This window comes from Ursus maritimus, unplaced genomic scaffold (assembly GCF_017311325.1).
Source record: "Ursus maritimus isolate PB19 unplaced genomic scaffold, ASM1731132v1 scaffold_27, whole genome shotgun sequence".
Classification (NCBI taxonomy): Eukaryota; Metazoa; Chordata; class Mammalia; order Carnivora; family Ursidae; genus Ursus; species Ursus maritimus.
Genome location: NW_024425230.1, coordinates 22,082,604 through 22,103,877, shown reverse-complemented (window position 1 = coordinate 22,103,877; position 21,274 = coordinate 22,082,604). Strand labels below are relative to the sequence as shown.

At 49.6% G+C, this 21,274-nt stretch overlaps 1 protein-coding gene across 1 annotated transcript in view; it reads right to left on the bottom strand.

The window, feature by feature from the left end:
- Positions 1–21,274, bottom strand: part of ALPK3 (alpha kinase 3) — a 46,089-nt gene that overhangs the window by 18,604 nt on the left and 6,211 nt on the right. Inside the window, 3 exon segments of the mRNA XM_040642839.1 lie at positions 6,662–7,889; positions 8,467–8,584; positions 18,731–18,852. Of these exon segments, the coding sequence (XP_040498773.1) occupies positions 6,662–7,889; positions 8,467–8,584; positions 18,731–18,852 (1,468 nt within the window).

Here is a 21,274-nt window from a genome sequence, read left to right as displayed (position 1 = left end):
TACTGATTTATCCAAACTTTTGATGTGTTGTATTTTCATTTTCATTCAGTTAAAAATATTTTCCTATTGCCCTTAAGACTTTCCTCTTTGACTTATGAGAGTGTGTCATAAATTTTTTGAAGTGTTTGGAGACTTTCCTATTATCTTTCTGACACTGATCTGTTGCTTAAGTCCATTTTGGTCAGAAAACACACTTTGTATGATTTCAATTATTTTATATTTGTTAAGATTTGTTTATGACCCAGGATATGATCCATGTTTCACACATGAACCTGTGTCCTAGGCCAAGAAAGAGACCCAAAAGAGGGGGAAAAAAGCAACAGGGATTCATCCTACCCTCTTGGGGGCCACAGCTTCTTTGAATGGAGGGAAAGATTCCCCTTCCTCAAAGGTTGACATCTGTGGCCTTCTTCTGCCATTACTGTCACTACCAGGAGATTCCTTTCCTATTCCTTAAGCCTGATGTAGAGTAGAGGGCTTCTCCTAAAGTAAAGCTGATGCTTACTGGTCTGATTGCATTAAGACCAGGCCAGAGAATACTAGATTTAAAAAACAAACAGGTCAACACTGATAGTTCTGGGGTACTTGGAAGTCTGGTCTTCTTCCCCAATCTGCCTACTATGCTCACCAAAGTCATCAAATAGCCGCACTGTGCATTTTCCCCAAGTTTTTAGCTGCATTCAATGGGAGATACAGCGTGAGTATGTTTGCCCCATCTCATCCAGAACTGGAAATGTTATAACCATAACAACTAGCTTCATTCTGGTTATTGTATTTTTCAGTTCTGGATTTCCAGTTGGTTGATTTTTAAGTCTATCCCACTTTTTATAGCTTCTAGTTCTCTGAAATTTTCAATTTTGTCTTTTTACCTTCTTAGAATATAGGAAATAGAGTTTTAGTTTTATAGTTCACGTCTGATAATTTCAAAAGTTGGAACCCCCTGTGGAGATATTTATATTGTCTGCTGTTTTTGCTACTTCTTTTTCACATTTTCCTCTCTTGGAGTGCTGCTAATCTTCACTCGGATGCCAAATATTATATTTGAAACATTTTTAAAAAATAATTTGAGGCTTAAAGTGATGCTATCATCCTCCAGATGATTTTTGCTTCTTCCAGGTGCTTGGAGCACCAGGTAGCTTGAATCACCTTAACCTAACTTCAGGGATTGAGATATATCTTAGTCACCTGGGCAACTCAGAGATAAACCTCAATCCCCCGTATGGGTAATTTACTTCTGGCTCACTACCCCTTCAGGGTCCCAACCAAAAGACCAGGGGGTTTACCAGGGCTACTACTCTTGAGACCATAGACTCCAATCTTTGTCTCCCTAGTCCCATGACGCGGTCTAAAACACTGTTGAGTCTCTCATTCTCCTCTTCTGGAGTAGTAAACAGCCACAGGATAAAAATCTGGGTTCACCATCCTGGATTTCCATCTCCTTCCATATCCTAGGCCGATAACTCTTCACTTTGTCCTTTACTAATTGTCCTCAATAGGGATTTGGTCTAAACCATCTAACCTAGCACTATTCGAAGCTGATATTCATACATGTTAGCTCTCTCTCCTTTCTGTCTCATTCCCACGCCTGGATGATGTTACAGGTAAGGCTAAACAAACGAAAGCAGAACACAAGACACAGAAGAGAAGAAAAAGTACTGAGAAGCTTTAAAAGCATCTGAGCATCAAGACTAGGACAGACAAGTTTGCATTTCTCGTCTAGCCCCCCACCTTACCTTTGCTTCGTGCTCCATGTCCTTCCCAGAATGTCTTCCTTCCTCTCTCCCACCTATCTAAGCTCTATCTCCCCCCTGGGGATATTACGGGCATTCTTCTATATTAAAAACAACAACAACAACAACAACAACAACAACAACAACAACAACAATTTCTATTTGATAGTTTTCTACTATGGTATTCCCAGTAATGAATCCTGTACATGCTGCCAGCCAGTCTGGCCACTTCCCAGATGCCTTCCCTAGCAACTGTGGAGCACCCCACTCTCCTTCCCTGGAAACCTACTGCTATAACCATTCACTGCACCCTCTTCGTACTTATGGTTTGGTGTAAGTCTAATCCCCTAGATTCACTAGACAATTCCTTAAGGACCATGTCTCTCCTCAAGCCCCCCTCCCTTCAACAGCTCTCAGAAAATACTTGTATTCTTGTATTCTCTGACAACCAAAGATCCCTTATTATGGGAGTGGGGTTTCCAAATCTTGGGATGACCATCCTCAAGACTCACAGGGTTTCCTGGACAGTCCTCTCAGGTCCCCTCCTTCCTGGGGAGCTCTGTACTATCACTCAATAAACTTTGCTTTGCTGTCCACCAAAAAAAAAAAAAAACAACAAAAACAAAAACAAAAAAGGTGGGGGCATGTGCGTGGCTCAGCTGGTTAACTGTCTGCCTTCGGCTCAGGTCGTGATCCTGGGGTCCTGGGATCGAGTCCCATGTAGGGCTTCCTGCTCGGAGGGGAACTTACTTCTCTCTCTCCCTTTGCCGCTCCCCCTGCTTGTGTGCTCACTGGCTCTCTCTCACTCTCCCTCAAATAAATAAAGTCTTAAAAATTAAAAAAAAAAAAAAAGATTTGCAGGGTTTCTCAAGAAGAGACACTCTGAGGTCTCAAGGCTTTCAGCAGAGCTCTGCCACGTGTACACTGTCCTCTCCAAGGATCTGGGCAGATGGGGCAGTCCACCATGTCCCCACACTCCTGTATCTCAGCTCCAGAGATCTAAGCCAGTCTCAGAGAAGCTCTCAGCCTAGGGCACTAAAAAGCAGCCTTTGAGGACACTGAAGGCCAGTTCCCATTCACTAAGTACCTTCAGGGAAGATTGCTTCTGCCCAAGGAAAGAGCTGCCTGTACAGCATTGCTGGGCTCAAGGCGGGGGGTGGGGGGTGGTGTCTGGACATTCTTCACAACCCAAGAGGCCTCAGTCCCAACATCTGCTCCTCAACCATATCCAACATGGAAGCCTAATTGGAACTGCTGGAGATATCCCCTATTTCCGGGAAAGGAAATCAAGACAGAGTAGGGAAGGAGTGGGCTCCTATCGCAGAGGCAGAGATCCTTCCAGTACCTGACCCTCACAAGAGACGTGCTGGGCCCGTATGAAGAAAACAACAGAACTTAGGAAGAGATACGAAAGAAGGCTGGAATAATGGGAATGAATACCGTGCTGTCAGATGAGAAAGCTAAAGATATGGGTGTTTCCTAATTAATTCCTATACTTACTATAATCCTAATCGGAACACCAATGATACAGAGACAGAAAGCATATTAGTGGTTGCCTGGGTCTGGGGGTAGGAACAAGGATGAACTGCAAAAAAGGAACAGGGATCTTTTGAGGGTAATGGAAATGTTTGAAAACTAGATTTCGGTAATGCCTGCATAACTCTAAATTGTGTATATTAAATTGCACGCTTGAAATAAGTGCATGTTATGGTACATATACTGTACCTCAATAAAGCTGTTTCAAATACGTATCAAGTGCGTTTTACTAAATCATCATTCCAAATGCAAATCGGACTTCAGTTTTCCATGAAAAGATTTTACAGGCTTTTGATCTTGTTACAAATGGCTTACCACTTTCTTCTAATGTGATTTTTTTTAAAGCGGTAAATATACAGGTACAAGGTAAAACAAAAACAACAACAAGAAACCAAACCACAGCGGTGTCTGGAAGTTTGAAGAATTTCAAACAACGATTCTGAAGTTTCCCTAGAGGAATAAACAAGAAAGAATAGCTAAGAAAATTTTTAAAAGAAGTCTAAGAGAGTCGCTCTGCCAGAAATTAAAGCCACAATCTTTAAAACAAGATCATTGTGTTGTAAGGATCAATAAACAGATTAATGAACTATGATAGGTATATATAGGAACTAAAATAGGCTTTAGTGTATATAAAAATTAATATATAAAGAAAGAATCACAAACTAGTATCTGAGAGTTAAATATTCCACAAATGACATCGGGGGAGATTACCTATTTAATCAACCAAAAATTGAGCTGGAAACGAATGCTATTCTCTATACACAAATCAATTTCAGGTTAATTTAAAAGTCAAATGGGGAAATTCAAACAACAAAAATTATTTTTTAAATGTAGCTTAATACTTAACTAAGCTTTGAATAGGGGAGGAACAGATAAACTATGGAAGGAATGGTTAGAATACGTGTGGCGCCTTACACAACCACTAAACTTTCCAGATAATTTTTAGGAGCCGTGAGAAAATGCTCCTGGAATAATGAGAGGGGAAGAAAGCAGGATATAAGACTGGATCAGAAGAACGGCACACACTAAATTTTAAAACTAATAAAACTGCATGTACAGAAAGATTGGGAGATACCCCACGACTGCCTCGCGATGGTAGAATTGTAGCTGAGGTGTTACTTATCCCATTGAATTTTTAGGGATTCCCCCCATATTTTTCACCATGAGCATGGGTTTCTTTCATAAGCAGAAAAATAAAGATACCTTTTAAAGACTTGGTAGAATGAGACTATGAAAAAACAAATTCAGCCACTAAAAAGCCACCGTTTCAACGTATGCATAGATGTTAAATGCATTTTTCACATGTGTGATCTATTTCACAATTTTCTAAATATAGAAAAGTAAAAGCCACACGAGCGTCTTGCGGGGACAGTGGAGCCAGTGCAGGCGGCCTCTCCTGCGTCTGCCCCTCCTCTGAGAGGCAAGGAGGGCCCTGCCAGGAGGGTGCAGCCGTCTGGGTTGGCGTCTCCACCACTGTGGATGGGGAGGCCTCCTTCATCAGACTTGGCTGCTGGCCTGCTCACTTCCCGAATGAGCTCCCTAGGGGCCCCTGAGGGCCATGTCCACAGCCAGGCCCAGCCTGTGGGCTGTGTCGGGCACCCAGAGCCACCCCATCTGGGCTACTGGGAGCTCATCACAACTGCCAACATCTCCAGAGACCAAGCGTGACGGCTGAGTCACCAACAGCCTCGAGAGTCTGGTCTGAGGTTCACCCCACTCCCTCTGAACTCCTGTCCCCACAGACTAATTCAGCACCACCCTTGAAACTGGTCTCTCCCTCCTTCCCCGACGGAAATTCTCTCCATGGGAAGGGCAGCCCCCACCTGTTGTCTGTGAAGCACCCCTTCCCTTTGCCCCCCACCCCCACGAGGTCAGGAGGCAGGCAGCTTGTCCCTTCTGCCGTCTGCCCTCACTCTTGAAATACTTTTCCTTTCTGCCACTCATAGGAAATACTGCCTTTTCTCTGCCCACCATAAAAGTGTCTCCTGAACATTCCTGCGGAAGACCACCTGCCCTCGGGGCACCTGGGTGGCTCAGTTGGTTGAGGTCCAACTCTTTTTTTTTTTTTTTTAAAGATTTTATTTATTTATTTGACAGAGACAGAGACAGCCAGCGAGAGAGGGAACACAAGCAGGGGGAGTGGGAGGGGAAGAAGCAGGCTCATAGCAGAGGAGCCTGATGTGGGGCTCGATCCCATAACGCCGGGATCACGCCCTGAGCCGAAGGCAGACGCTTAACCGCTGTGCCACCCAGGCGCCCCGTGAGGTCCAACTCTTGATTTCTGATTTCGGCTCAGGTCAGGATCTCAGGGTCCTGGGATCCAGCCCCACTTCATTGAGCTTTGCATCATGGGGTTCCCTGCTCAGCGGGGAGTCTGCTTCTCCCTCTCCCTCTGCCTCTCCCCGCCCCCCGCTCCTGTGCACTGTCTCTCTCTCTCAAATAAATTTAAAGAAATAAAAATAAAATACTGTCTGCCCTCTGCCCCCTGAGACATGCAGCACCAACCAAAGGGGACAAACCATTTTCCTCTGTCACCCCTCTCAATTCCTTTCCTCCCTTCCCCGCTCCCCAAACTCCTCAATGCTGTCGCCCACCTCTTCTTTGAAACATAGATACCCGCATCCCTACCTCCACACAAAGCATCCCCTTCCCTCCGTTGGCCACCTGACCCCCAGGAAATGGTGGCCCTCCTGTTCCCAGGTAAAAGAGTTGGCCTCTACCCCCCGCCGTAGTAATCATCTAATTCCTCCCGCCATTTCGTTAGTTCTTAACACACACCAGGCCCTCCGGGGGCAGGGAGATTCTCCCAACAGCCTAGAAAGTAGGCAGAATTTTCATTCTGATTTTACGCCTTGCCCCAATCACCAGATGTTCAGCATAGTCAGATTTGCACATAGCTACAGCTAACTCCGAACCCTTAGATAAAAACCCAGATTAAACCAGAATTTCCTGGACAGTTGATATTTTTAAAAATCTTCTGCTAAGCATCGAGGTCGAGACCCACCATACACTACAGCTCACTCCTGCTCCTCAGTCTCCCCATGAAACACTGCTGCCTCAGTATACCCCAAGGAAACCCTCCGCTGGCTCTTCCCTCCCCAGAGAACATCGTCTCCCTCCACCTCCCTCTGGGGCATGGTCCCCTTGGCCGTGAGCTCCCAGGCTGTCAGAGGGTAGGGTCACAGTCAGGCTGTGCTGCCCTCATGCCTGGCATCTGAGATTGGCTGGGGCAAAGGCCAGGCCTGCGGTCCCCTGCTCCTGGCTGGCACTCCATCACCACCTCACCCCCTTCTATAAATAGCCCCCTGCTCACTGGCTGCCGAGCTGTTGGAGCAAGAGTTTCCATGAGGTCAGCTTCCCAGAGCAGCCTGCAGGCACCCAACACCCACACTTACCTCTCCTGAAGTCCTCTGGCCTGCTCGCCCCTGCAGGGGGCTGTCCCGGGTGCCGTGTCTCCGCCGGGCAGGGGGGGTGGGCACTTGGGCAGAGGCCTGAGGCGGGGCCTTCCCTGAGCTCTGGACCCCTGGTTCTGGAGCTTGGCTCAGGGAAGAATCGGGCTTGCTGTCGGAGGTGGGCTCCCCTTTGGGCTTCGGAGGGGCAAATCTCTTCCTGTTGAAAGGCCTAGTTGGCTGGGGGGCTGAGGACGTGGGCTGGCCAGGGGCAACGGGCCCCCTTTCACCCCCAGCCTCACTGGGTACCTTTCCTGAGGACATCTCTCCAGGTGCCCTGCCACTTGGGGTCTGGGACCCCTCGTCCGCCTTAGGCCTGCCCGCCCGGGTGCTTTCCAGATACATGTCCTTCAGGGAGAAATACACTTGCTGGTCTGGGCCGGGGCCGGGGCCTGGGGCCGGGGCCTTCTGGGCCTGCTCCTGAGTGCCCACAGCTGGAGCTGGCTTCCTGGCGCTCTCTGCTCCGGAGGACCCCGGGCCCCGTGCAGCCCTGCCTCTGGGCCGGGTCTGGACCTGCTCCATGTCTGTGGGCCCCTGTGTCCCAGGCCTGTCTGAACTAGGGGCACGGCTTTCCGAAGAATGTTGGCTTCGAGCTGCCTTCTCTAACTCTGGCTTCCGTAGACCTTGCTTAGGTTCCTCGTCTTTCTTTTTCTTCTTGGCCCCAAACTCCTTTTTGGGGGCTGGCTGAGGCCCCAGCTCCATGGCCTCACAGATGTACGTCAACAGGCCGTGCTCCCCATCCTCCCCGTTCTCAGGGGCAGCCTCGCCGTTGGTGGTCACCTCTCCAGGAGCAAAACTGTTGATGAGGCCCAAACCCGGGAGCTGGCCGGGCTCAGCCTCTTCCTCCTGCCACGCCGAGGGGCTCCCGTCCTTGGCCTCCCTCGCAGGGAGTGCAGGGACCGACGCCTCATCCCCGCTCAGCCGCCGTTTCCGCTGGAAGCGGTCCGGGCTGAGCTTGCGTAGGTCCGCGTCACCCACCACCTCCTTCCTAGGCTTCCAGCTCTGCTCAATCTCTCGCATCTTCGCCGCAGCCTTACGCTTCAGTTTGGCGAACCAGCGCTGGTGGATCTTGTACTCAGTCATAGTGCCGACCTCCAAGACCCCCGAGCAGGACACGATGCCCTTGGTGTTCTGGGCAGAGGCCTGGTAGATGGCCGCATCCTCCTCCTGACACCTAAATGCAGGAGCACAAGATGCGGACTCTCCTCTCCTGCAAGGGGGGAGGGGGGAGTGGCCCCACCCCACCCGCGTGCTGCCCCGCCCCCCACGAGTCCCGCCCTGAGTGCCCCACCCCACCTCGACGCCACCACATCCAACACTCCCCATTACAGTGGGGGAAACTGAGGCTGGCGACAAGGAGGGAGCTGGCCCAGGTCATGCGTTCCAGGAGGGATTAGACTTGGGGCCCAGGAGAGCTCCCTTCAGAAGCAGGTGACCCACACAGCCCCTTGTGAAGTAAGGATGACACAGGAGCTTTTTTCAGTAGCTGACCTCATGGAAAATGTTTCTATGGGTTCGGGACCTCCTCTGGTTGCGCTTCACTCTCTGGGTGTCAGAAATCCTCCCACCCTGGCCTTAGGAGATCCCAGACCCTGGCAGGCAAACAGGCCACCAGCAGGTTCAACTCGAGAGCAGAGACCTGGCCTCCACCCCCAGGTCCCGCCGGGCCATCAGCGTCCAGCTGAGCCCATCTCTGACAGGGCCACAGGACGCTCAGGAGCGGAGAGAGCGGGGCGGCCACTTTCCCTCACCTGTAGAGATGTAGCGTGTGGCGGTTTCCCTGGTGAGTGATCTCATACTTCGGCAAACCACAGTAGCGGTCCAGCTCTATGTCATCCTTGTACCAGGTCACCTCTGGCTCTGGGTATCCTAAGAAGGAAGTGGGAGACTGGGTTGCAGGAAGACCAGTTCCAAAATAGTAGAAGGAAAGAACAGGATGCCACGGCTTCCCCAGACCACCTGCCCCACTCGCTGGAAGGAAAGGGCTATCATCTGGCTCTGCTTATTTTTAGAAGCGAGTCCATGTCAAGGCTGAAAACCGTTCCCCTTCAGCAGCTAGAAGGCAAATATGGAGGAGAAACTTCCTTGCAGGGAACCAAGAAGCTTCCAGAAAGCCTTGGCTGGGAGTAATAAGCCTCCTTCCTGAACACTCCTTCAGGACACTGAAGTGTCCTATCTACATTCTCAACTGTGGTAACAGCTCTATCCTCAGAGGTCTTCCCCCAATACCCCAATACCAAGAGCCCTCCTTCTTTTATCCCAGGTTGCTGAGATGCTGGCATTATTTGCTGACACAGCTAAAATATCCATCCACCCAAACATCTATCCATCTATCCAACCATCCATCCCTCCATCCCTCCATCCATCCATCCATCCATCATCCCTCCATCTACAATTCCCTACCCACTCATTCACTGCTGTGGGATGGACTGAGGTGTCTCCCCAGCCCCTTCTCTCTGGGGACTTCCAGCCCTGCCCACAAGGAGAGCTTCCGACTGTTAAAGTCACATGTCCCTGCCTCCGTCCCCACATGGCTGATGGGTCCAGTAATGGATACCCAATCAGCTAATCGAGTCCAGTTATTTGACCTAGGTTTCAGGAATCAGGACCTAGAGACAATCTACCCTTGGGCCTGGAACTATAACTTCAAAGGGCTGCAGCCCTGTTCTCCACGTGGACTGGACTGCAGAGAGAAGCAAAAATGAAGTTGATATTCTGGGCAGAACAAGAGATAGGAGACGGACGCACAGTCCCAACATCCTTCCAAAGACTGGCTCCACTCCTTGCCTGGGCACAGAGGAACCCCTACTTGTCAGTCCCACAGAACCACCAGCCTTACCAGTGAATTCTGCTTCATTCCTTAAGCCGACTCCAAATGATCAGCACTGTGGATCAGAATTCAGAGACCCCAGCTCACATTTCCTCCAACATACATATCAAGTATGTGCGGAGTGCCAGAGAGGATTCTGCAGCTATAGCAGCCTGACGGGCAGGGTCTCTGCTCTCAGGGAACCCACAGTAAAGTAGAAAAGGTAAGTCAGGGGACATCCGCTCCGCCTACCCCGCTGTCTACGGACCCACTGCCCACACGGCTCTCCGAAGCTGTCCTCACTGGACCCCATCTCCTCCTGCTCTCTCCTGCATCAGCAAACCGTTCCCCTCTGTCATATCACCGCCATTGGCACACAAGCCTGCTGTAGGAGTGTCACAGGAAAGTTCTCTGCAGGTGCTGTCTGCGCTGTCTCCAACCCCTCCCCTCCCACCAGGCTTTTGTGTGCACGCAGCACCAAATGTGCCCGTGGAGGTCACTCACGACTCGCATGTCGCCAAATCTCCTGGCAATTCTTACGCCTCATCTTACTCAATCTGTCGGTGTTGACGCCCGCTTCCTGAGACCTTCTCCTCACTCCTTTTTAGCACTCTTCCTGCGTCACGGGCCACTCTTCCTAATGTCCTTCATTTGTCCCCCTCACCACCGGGGCCTGTGAGTGTGAGGTGCCCCAGGGCTCAGGCCCCGGAACTGCTTGCCACTCTCTATCCGTATAACCTCAGGACCTTATGCTGCCCTGTGGCCTTTAAAAATCTATATACTCATGACCCCCACATTTGTCCGTCCAGCCCAGACCTCCCCCCAGCTCCTGGTTCCGAATTCTGACCGTGTGTCTGACACCTCCACTTGGAGATCTAACAGGTCTTGGACTTACCATGCCCTAGGCCAAGGTCCTCACGGCCCTCACCTCTCCAGGACGGTACCCACATAGCTCAGTACGTGACAACTTTATCCTAAGTTGGTTCGGGCCCCAAATCTGGAGGTATTCCTTTATTCCTTTCTTTTTCTCATGTCCACTCCAGCAGACAATCCTATGGGCCCTCCCTTCAGAATACGTCCAGGACCTGATCACTTCTTGCCATTCCCCACCACCAACTAGTCCCCACCATCGTCTCACGCCTCAATTTCTATAATAACCTCCCTGCTGACCTCACTACTCCCAATCTGGCTTCTGTGCAGCCCACTGTCCACACAGCAGCCAGAATGAGCCTTTTAAAGTCAAGTCAGGTCATGGCACTCCTCTGCTCCAAACACCGAGGAGCCCCTACTGAATGCAGGCCCTGCTGATGGGCCCTGCACCCCACTGCCTCATCTCCCACCACTCTTGGCCTTGCTCGCTGCCCCCTCCCCCAGCCACAGGGTCTGACTGGCTTGCTTCTAACGCACTGTGCGAGGGACACACCTTGATTCCCTCACTTTCTGTCCTCACGTTGCCTCCTCAGAGGGGCCTTCTCTCCCTCCCTGCATACAACAGAACCCTCCCGCCCGCGCCTCTGTCCCCTTCACCGTGTTTAGTGTATAGAACACACGGACATGTTATACACTGAGGAGTTTGTTACACGACATGCATCCTCTCCAACCCCCAGCGGAACATCGGTTCATGACTTATCTGTGTTATTCACTGCTGTGTCCCCAGTTCCTAGAATAGTGCCTGGTCTGGAACCAACACTCATTAAATATTTATAGATGAATACGCTAAGTGCTCAGGGTGCCGAGAAGGGAGCAACACTTCTGGCTAGGATACCAGGAAAGGCTTTATGGCGTGAGTGGCATTTGAACTGGCCAAGGGCGGGCAGAATTTCAGAAAAAGTAAAGTTCGGTGCCTGCACCCCCCCTTCACAGCACAAATTATGCTACTGTAGTGAACTGTGTCCTTGTCTGTCTCTCCTAGACCCACGTCCCACGTGGGCAGGAACCCTATCTTCTCTACTGCTATATCCCCAGCACCTAAGACAGTGCCTGGCACATAGTAGTTACTTAATGAAACCATGATGGATGAGTGCGTAAAGGAGTGAGTAGGGCGGTGAATGAACAAACAAGCAGGAGACAGATGGGGAGGGCACGCCTGACGTAGGAACCGTAACAGTAGAGCGTGGGGGTGGAAAGCAAAGGGCACGCTGGGGAACTGCGTACAGGAGCCGGGAGCAAGGGAGGCGAGGCTGCAGCTGAGTCAGCCAGGAACAAACTCTGGGCAGCCCTGACTGTAAAGCGAGCCCCATGTTTCCACTGTGAGCTAAAGCCCTGGGTTACATCACCGCGTGTGGCCAAGGCCAGCACAGGTGTCCTCACCATCCTGTGTGATGAGCTCATCTCTCCAAGGGCCCAGCTCAGAGCCTCCCGGCCCCATGACCTGCCCAGTAAGGCCTCAGTGTCCAGGGCATCGGAGTCCAGTCAAGCTGCGGCAAGGAAGGAGATGTTGAAGGGACCCCGCCACCCCAAGACTGAGGCCTCAGCCCCCATGCCACTCTCTGATGCCTCTTGACAAAGTGGCGGGCAACCTGACCGCTCAGGGCTCTATGGCAACCGTGGGTTTTAGAAACACTTTTATTTGGACAGAAAACATCTTCTTGTGTCCTGGATAATATAAACTGTGTTCTAAGACACACAAAAGCAGGAAAGGTCCTTCCCTCGCAGCTGCACACACAGGCCTGCCCGTGCGTGTGTGCCCACAAGCAGGTGTGCACACTCGTTCAGCTCTGGCCAGGAGAGCCCACAGTGGTCCCGCAGCCTCTAGCTTTCCCCCCTTCCCCCTTCTCCCTTCCCCTTTCCCCCCAAGACCTCTGCTTCACAGCCAGCAGGCCTGAGTCTGGAACCCAGCTCGGAGACTTGCAGCCTTGTCCCAACCGTCCCCAGTTTGAGAAGCTCGGACGGAAGAGATCAATAATGATGAATATCAATGTAGAGTTTTTAAAGGGCTTTCAAATACACTTTTGTCTGGCCCTCCTCACGATCCTGTGAGGACAATTCTTAACACTTACTGAAGACTCACTATATGCCAGGTACTGAGCTGAATATTTTTCTTGTATTATGTAATCATCACAAAAATCCCACAAGGAATGTACTGTTATTAATCCCCAATTTAAAGAAGAGGAATTTGGGGCGCTTGGGTAGCTCAGTCGTTAAGTGTCTGCCTTCGGCTCAGGTCATGATCCCAGGGTCCTGGGACCGAGCCCCGTGTTGGGTTCCCTGCTCAGCTTGGAGCCTGCTTCTCCCTCTCCCTCTCCTGCTCCCCCTGCTTGTGCTCTCTCTATATATCAAATAAATAAATAAAATCTTAAAAATAAAAAGAAGAGGAATTCAAGGCCCATGAAATTAAGACTTCTGCCCCAAATCATCTAGCTAAGGATATGCAGAAGACCCCAATTCAAATCCCTCTCTTCTATAAAACAGGCAGCCGGGGTTTAATTTATGCTTCATACAAAAGGAAGATAAGGCTCTGGGAAGTGAAGTGACTTAGCTAGAGTCACAAAGCACCTGGCTTCCTTTTCCTTTTACCGATGCTTTTTCTGGTGAAGATTCTGGGACCAATAAGGAAGTTTCCATTCCCAACATTCATTATAGTAGACTTATTTCTCTAAGAAAGGTGTTTTTCAGGAACTTGGTTCTGTCTAAAGGCTCAGTCACTGTCCAGCGGCTTGCTGCTGCTTCCTCCTCCTGCCCCAACATCTATGTGCACATACACGCACACACCCCAACACGGAATCCACAAAGAGTTGAGGAGCGTGGGAATGCGGTCGCCATGCTGGACAAAGATAGGCAAACTCAAGGAGGACAGTAGCATTCTGGCCAAAGGAGCCCCTGGGGGAGACAGCAGCCGGAAGGCTGAGTCAAGGCCTGCTATCCCCTGTTCACCCCGTCTAAGAGGCGAGAGCCTCAGGGTTGTGTATTCCTTTTCCAAAACCCCAAGGACTTCTCTCAGAGCTCAGCCAACAGGAGAACCGGCTCCTCTCCCTCATGTGGTCTAGGTTCTGACCCACCAGAAAGCATCACCTGCTCCTGGCAGGGCCCTGATGGGGCTGACTCATCACAGTCTAGCTTAAGGAATGTTACCAGCAGGGTGGGAGGAAGACAGACACATGTGGTCCTTTTATCTCCACAGACACAAGCTGGGATCACCACGCAAGTCTCACGTGGAGGCCAGTCTCAGCCATAGATCTATCTACCATCTACTTCTCCAGATAAGGAGACCCAGCTCCTGTTCCCTTTGTTCTCTGATTTTTCTGCATCCCCTACCCCTTTCTTCCCCATAGAGTCTGCATTCTCTCCTTGCTAACTGGAAATGGCTTATTGACGGTGTACTGTGGTGATTGCAGAGACCTCCTCCTTAATCTACTCCATGAAACTCAGGTGACCTGAGAGTTTTTGTGTGGGGGGGGTAAGAAGAGGGGAGGAGGAAGTTAGGTACAGCAGGGACTGAGGTAGGGATGTTAGTGATACCTAGAGCCCTGGAAATCGTACAGCCCCACGTGGGAGTGCTGTAGACCCGAGCATGGCGGGTCCTCCTGAGCAGAAAGAAGCCCGTGGCCCTGGTTGGCCATCATGAGACATGGGTGTTATCTCAACTGAGGGATAAAGGTTTGCTCCTTTGGGTTGGGCTTAAAACAGGGCAAAGCTTCATAATGACATTGGAGGTATTGAATAAAATGCCCCAAGATTCAGTAAGTCAGACTCCTGTCTGGCTTTTCCAACACTGCTCTCAGAGTCCGTGGCTATGAAGGGTAGAAAGGAAGAGGGAGAGAAGGGAGACCTGTGCCTGATGCCTGTCCCCTCAGGCGGCCCACGGCCCCAGCAGCAGCTGCAGCTGAAAGAAATAGGCATTTGGCAAATCGGTACTGAGCGCCTTCTTTGTGCTCGCTCCAGAGAGGACCGTGTGCCAGGTTTGCGCTCTATCCTCGCAGATCTTACAGTCCTCCTGGAGGAATAGAGAGACCAGATGCAGCTAGAGATTTCCGTGAAGTGCTGGAGATGATGTCCTAGAGGATAAGCCATTTGGGCTGGGCTTTGAAAGATGAGAAGGAATTTTCCAGCAAAGGATAGCCTTCTAGGTAAAAAGACAGAATGAGCACATCACCTGTTACCACTCTCCACTATGATTACTCTAAAGAGATTTTTTTAAATTAAAAGATATAAAACCACAGGGAAGGGGAGAACAGATGAGGCAAGCAATAGGAGGAACAGTAGTTTGAAAGTCGGATGGACAGTGGAAACAGGCTCAGCAGACCCAGGACAGCTGAACCCTAAGGTGGCAGTGGGGGAACTGAGAGCTACCCTTTGAACACTGGAAAATCCTCCAAAGGCATAATTGCTGGCAAATACTCGGGGGAAAGGAAAAGGAGGAGAGGTTATGAGTTGTGTGAAAAACCGTCAGATCTCTGGATCCCCTCACCCCCTCCATACCACTAGGTAACTCTTTTTCCCACCACCACCCCCGCCCCCATGGCCAAAGGTGAGGATGATTATCTGGAAAGGTAAAAGTTTACCCCGAGGGTAAGCCAGAACAGCTGAGGGCATAACTACTCTATGGGAAACAGAAAAATGTAGTAACCGTATGCATAAAATAAATGCTCTCTGATGAGAGCCCACACAACCCTATCCTCTGCATAGCTCCCAGAAAATCTTCACCCTCCAGATAAGACCTGAGAAGAGTATTCACTAGGGACTCTAGCTAGCCCACGATGAAGGAATTAAAGAAACTTACTTTGTCAGTTCCAACAGTGCCTGCCAGATCACCGTACAAGGAAGCCCCAAGTTTTCAGGCCCTTCCTGCTTGCTCAGAACTGACAACCAGCTTTTTGGTCTCCACTTTTAACCATTATCTGACTGCCAAAGATAGTCAGATGGGTGTCTGAGGAAAGCCTAGACATAGAAGATTAAGGACCAAACAATTAAATAAATTTTAAAAAAGCAAATTGGAAGGAACTCAAGCTATGCAGGGAGAAGAAAACTTTTAGAAAACTATCATTATTAGTTTCAGAGAGCTAAGAGAAGATATTATATTTATGAAGAACAGCATGCCACAGGAAAAAAAATTTTTTTAAAGGAGCTCTTAGAAATTAAAAACCCAGTGGAAAAGTGGAAAGATAACACTGAGGAAATCTCCTAGAAAGCAGAGCAAAAACACAAATAGATAAAAGGGGAAGAAAAGAAAAGAAGATAAGAGAATGAGTCCAGGGGAGTGGTTATCCACGTAACAAGAGTTCCAGAAAGAAGGAGCAGAGGAAACAGCAGGAACAAACCAACATCAAAATAATCTCAAATTTCCCAGACTTAGAGGCCATCAGTTACCAGACTGAAAGAGTCCAAGCACGCCCCAGGATGAAAAGACACCCATATCAAGATACATCATTATGAAATATCAGAACATTCTTACACGCTTCGGGGGAGGGGGGGAACCAAAACAGTCTCCTGCAAAGAATGAGGAGTCAAACCGTCTTTCTGCTCTGAACACTAACATTGGGAGAAAGAAGACAATGCAGCATTGTCTTCAAAATTCTCAAGGACAATTATTTTCAACTTAGAATTCTATTATTCTATACCCAGCCAAACTCTCCATCAAGAGTAAAATAAAAAACCACCACCACCACCACCACCAACAACAACAACAAAAACCACACACACACACACACACAAAACCCCCCAAAAACAAAAAACAACCAAGAAAAACCATTTTCAGACAGAAGTTGTCTAACATTTACTTCCCACATACTCTGCATAGGAAGCTATGAAAATAAGAATGTAAATCAAGAGAAAGAAAACCGTGGACTATAAAAACCAGGAAATCCATCACAGGAGAGAGGTAAAGGGAATGTGTAGGATGATGGTAAAGGGAGGTCCCAGGATGCCGACCATGCCTCAGATGCAGAAAGCAACTAAATCACGCTGGGGCTGAAAGGCTCGGAGGAGAGACAGGGGGAGAGCTTGTCATCACAATGTCCCCTGTGGTCATACCATCTCTGGCAGAATGTCTTTTTCACATGATGACACTACTGAAGGACGTAGTTCAATAAAGCCAGAGAATAAACCAAGAAAAAGGACCATATGAGATCCAAGAAACTGAATAAAACCCAGGGGAAGGGCAAAGAGAAAGCCCAGGATAACAGCTGTGTATCTGGCCTAAAAGGCTACCAGTTCAGAGAGAAGAACAGAGATCTCCAAGTGAGATGTCTCCAAGGAAAGCAGCTAACAGGAGGACTGATGGCAGTGACCTTGTAGGAAACTGTAGTAAGAGGCTATTGGATGGGATAAGAAAATTTAACAATAGATAGCAAAAATAAATAAATAAATAAATAAATAAATAAATAAATATTAAGTGAAATATGAAAAAATTAAAGAAAATACTGACGAGCAAAACAGGAGAAAGAAATATAATCGTAGTATACTACAATCGTCAGTTATGAATAATATTGCCTGGAAATAAGGTAAAGAGTAAATTTTGATTTAAGCAAAAATTGTGATATAACTATATTGAGAAGATAAGTGAGGAGAACAGAGAAAACGAAGCTAGAGAGAGCTCGTTCCCTATCCACTGTAACAGGAAGACCAGCGAGCATGAAAACCCGAAGGCTCAAAAGTTAGCAACAGTCACGTTATTACTCAGCACTGTGGAAATGTATACATGAAATAGCTAAATGTATCCAATAACAGCTTAAAGATTGCTTCTGGGAAGACAGATTGGCGGGAAAGCTGAACTGCTGTACTTTGATACATGCCTGTTAGTATGCTTTGAAGACTTACATCACGTGCATGTATTACTTTGATCAAATAAAAAGTAATTTCCTTTAAAAAGATGGATTAAGGACTTTCTAAAAAGGGAAAATAGCTTACATAAAAGCACAGATTTGTGAAAGAGCCAGTTCTTCCAGGAAACGGTTAGTGCCGCAGTCACAACGCAGGCATAAGCAAGCAGCCTCAGATGCTACAGAGAGCAGAAGTAGGGTCTCCTCCTCACCAGCTTTGTAGACTTTGGCAAGTCACCTAACCTATTTTGGGTTCCTTCTCCGTAAAATCTGACTAATAATAACCCTTACTTCACCAGGTTTGGTAAGAATCCAATGACAATGGAAACAGATGAATGTTGCAAAATGTGTTATGCCTCACAGAGGTAAGGTGTACGGGCAGATGTCTGCGTCCCCTGGAACAGACAGCGTTCTCAGCCTGGAGCTCAGAGGGTTCTGGGTAAGGGTGAGAACTGCCTGGGGGAACCCAGTCCCAGAGAAGCTGTTTAGATGGCTGGGCGGACAGGTCCCCCAGAATCAGGGCATGTCACAGCTGGAAAACCACCAATGCCCTTGGTTTACTGGGGGGGTGGGGAATGGGCTCTCGGAGGGAAGCCTGACCTGGGCCCCTTGGTCTGATGGCTGCACGGCTGGGAGGGGCAGTCCTGCAGGCCCACAAGCAGGTCAGGCTTGTGCGACAGGAGGTCTGGAGGAGAGGCCATGCTCAGGGCCGGCTTTCCAGTACTCCCACTACACCACCCTCCCCTCCCAAGGAGTATCACTCTCCTTCCTGTTGTGTCAAATCCCACCATGGAGCTCAGTGAAATGCAAATAATAGTCATCTTCATTTCTAACACTTACATGGTACTAACTATATGCCAGGCACTATTCCAAGTGCTTGCATTCGGTCTCACAATAACCCTCTGAGGTTCATGCTATTATCATCCCCACTTTACAGATGAGGCACTGTGAGGTCATGCAAGGTTATGCAACCTCTTCCATATCACATAACTGGAAAGGGGACGAATCAGCAATCCAGCCAAGCGGTCTGTCTCCTGGGTCTGCAGTCAGAATCACTATACATCACAGTCTCTCAGGCTTGACACTCGCAAGCCTCGAACCGCTCAACTCTAAAATGGGGATATTTAAGGGAGATGGCCTCAAAAACCTTTTTCAATTTTCTTTCCTTGCAACTGAGATTCATTAGTTGTATATATTTGCCCGAGGGAAAAGAATCTTTACTGAAGACAGGTTTTGAAGAAGAGCAGGGTGTGTGTGTGGCTCCAGAATGGAGGAGAAGGGACCCCAGCCACACAGGGAGACTAAACTGGACGGAAAGCTAAGGAAACGAATGTGAACTTGCACCGTTTTGCTCACACAGCCAACCCCTTCCATGCCTGTCCCCATGGCCCCCTGGGACCCTCCTTTGTGCAGTGATCCTGGTGTGGATCATACAGACGGCTTCGTTACCTGTGACGATGCAGGTGAACTTGACGTCACTGTCCTCAGACACAGCCCGGGACTTGAGTGTGGTCTCGAATAGCGGCTGGGTCTCCTCTGTGAGTTGAGCAATGATGGAGCAGAAGGTGCTCCTAGGAGAGGGCAAAGAACTTTTCAGAGTGGCCTTCCCCCACCCACCAAGATATCTGGTATTGCCCGGTTTGGACTGGTGTTGTCCAAAGCAACTTAAGTCTTACCATATCCATCCATCATCCTGTGGCCATGGCTCCAGTACCTGAGCAAGTCTTTCTTCAAGGGAGTCAGATCTCTTGGCCAGGTTGGGGGCAGGGATGGTACAGAGGGGCGGAATGGAATCCTGATCCAGACCCATTACAATAGGCAGGCTTCTGACCATGGGCCAGGCTCCTCAGCATGCCAAACCACCAGCCCTGGGGTCCCCTTCCCATCCTTACTGGAAGGCCTTGCTTTACCCTCTACCATTTATCTCCAGGAAAGCTCGTGCATGGGGGTGGCACACATACAGATAGGTCCAGCCTCAGAGATAGAGACCCTAGCACAGCAGAGCTTCCGTTCATGCCAAAGAGGGAAAAGCCAGTCAGTTCTCAAGGATACACAGTTCAGGGGCCACTCCTAATGTCTGGGCTCCGAAGAAAAGACCCCAAATTTATGAGCATAAGACCATGGTAGACAAAGAATAAGCCAGCCAATGCCAGGGGTCTAGATCCAAAGGAAGGCTCTAATTCGCAGGGGTATCAGAAAAGAGAGTCTGCTCTTGGATCCCCGGATACCACATGCTCAAGTGAATACATGGCCGCCAGGCCTAAGACCAACCAGCACGGCTGCCAAACCATACACAGATCCAGCCCTACAAAAGCCAGGACTCTGAGTTCATTGTGACAGTCTGCCGCCCAGAATTCAAGGGCATTTGCAGCCTCACTGAGTCCAGCACGGACTCGCCGACACTGCTTAGCATGTAGTCCTCTCCTTCCTGGGCACAGGAAGCAAACCACCATGCCAAACCTCTCGTGGGCCAGCAGAGACACAATGCGTCCCTAGGCGTGAAGCGTAACCACACAGCCAGGTTGTCTGGTGCACAAGCCGTGCCCAGCCCTTCCCCCCTCCCCACTCACACAGCCCACTGTGAGCAGCAGTGAGGACTGTGAGGAGAGAAGTGAACAGAAGCAGGAGGGTCTGCCTTTCTCTGTGCCTCGGAGGAGGGGCGGGCACCCAGGCAATGCGTGTCTGCTTGAGCCCTCTCCACCAGGGGTCCGGGGCGGATCTGTGGGAGCGCAGCAACAAGGGGCTACAACCCTGTGCTTTGTGGGGAGAGCTTCCACATTCAGCTCATCGTTTCTGGGCATGTCATTCTGGACTTGAGTTTGAGGAGAAAGGTCTGGAATCAGGGAAGACTTCTGGACCAACAGGGCTCCCGCCGTGGTGTCTCCACAGGAATGCAGATGCCTGGGCCTTCGGGGAGTTGGCAGGAGCCCTCCCTGACAAAGACTGCCCAGAAAGGGGACCCTAAACTCTCACACACCTGAACGCTTGAACTGGGTCTGCAACCAGGCTTCTAGGCCACTCCCTGTGACACTGTCGTCTAGAACTCCTCTCTCATACACGGCTTGTCCTTTTCCTCTCACCGACTCAGGAATAGAGGGTTCTTCAACTCCCTGACGCTCAGGAAGAGAACATGAAAATGTTTCTTGCTGGTCTTGCACTAAGAGCAAATTTCTGACCTTGGGGCATACCAAGTCCCAGCCACCAGCTGCCAGAAGAAACTGCCGGGCCAAGAGGAATTGGACTTCCGTGATGTTGCATCTAATTCAAAACATCCCTCATTCGGTCCTCCCTCCATAACCTGAACCCTATCTTACTCCTGACCACGAGCCGGGAGCCAATATTCAGCTTAGGCTTGTAAGGATGAAGCTGCTTGGACGAGTCTGAGGATATAAGCTACTGGAAATGGGCTGCCGCGAGAAGACGGGGAAATTCTTGTTCAAGGAAAATTTGCAGAGGCCGTGCTCATGCTAGACAATCCAGCCACAGCTAGTTACTGACTTTGAGCGGGAAAGAACACTCATCTTCTCCAACTTCCCACGCTAGGGTTCTAAGCTACATTACAGAAAATGCTGGCATGGGAAAATCATCCATGACTGTTCGAAGGCATGACTAGCCGAAAGCCCTCTCGGAGGTGGGTCTGGGGTGCATTCGGGGAGACAGGGAGAGTCCTGCATACGCTATCTACTGCCTGTCACCCACTTTCTGTCCCCCTCCTCCAGACCACTCTGATGGACTGTGAATGAGCTGCTTCCAGGGTCTTGGAAAGCCAGAAGTCCACACATCTGGAAATGGTCTGGTCCCACCCTGACACCTCCAAGGCTTTCCAACTCTGTGACTTCATAAGGATATCACAGCCTCATCGTGTGTTTCTGAGGAACACCAGAATCGCTGGCTTTCGTGGTGTTCAAAGGAACTTAACTCTGCTCTCAGGTTTGGTTCTTTGCCTTGCTTTAAATAAACACCGAAGGTCCTTTCTCTTTTAGCACTTAGCAC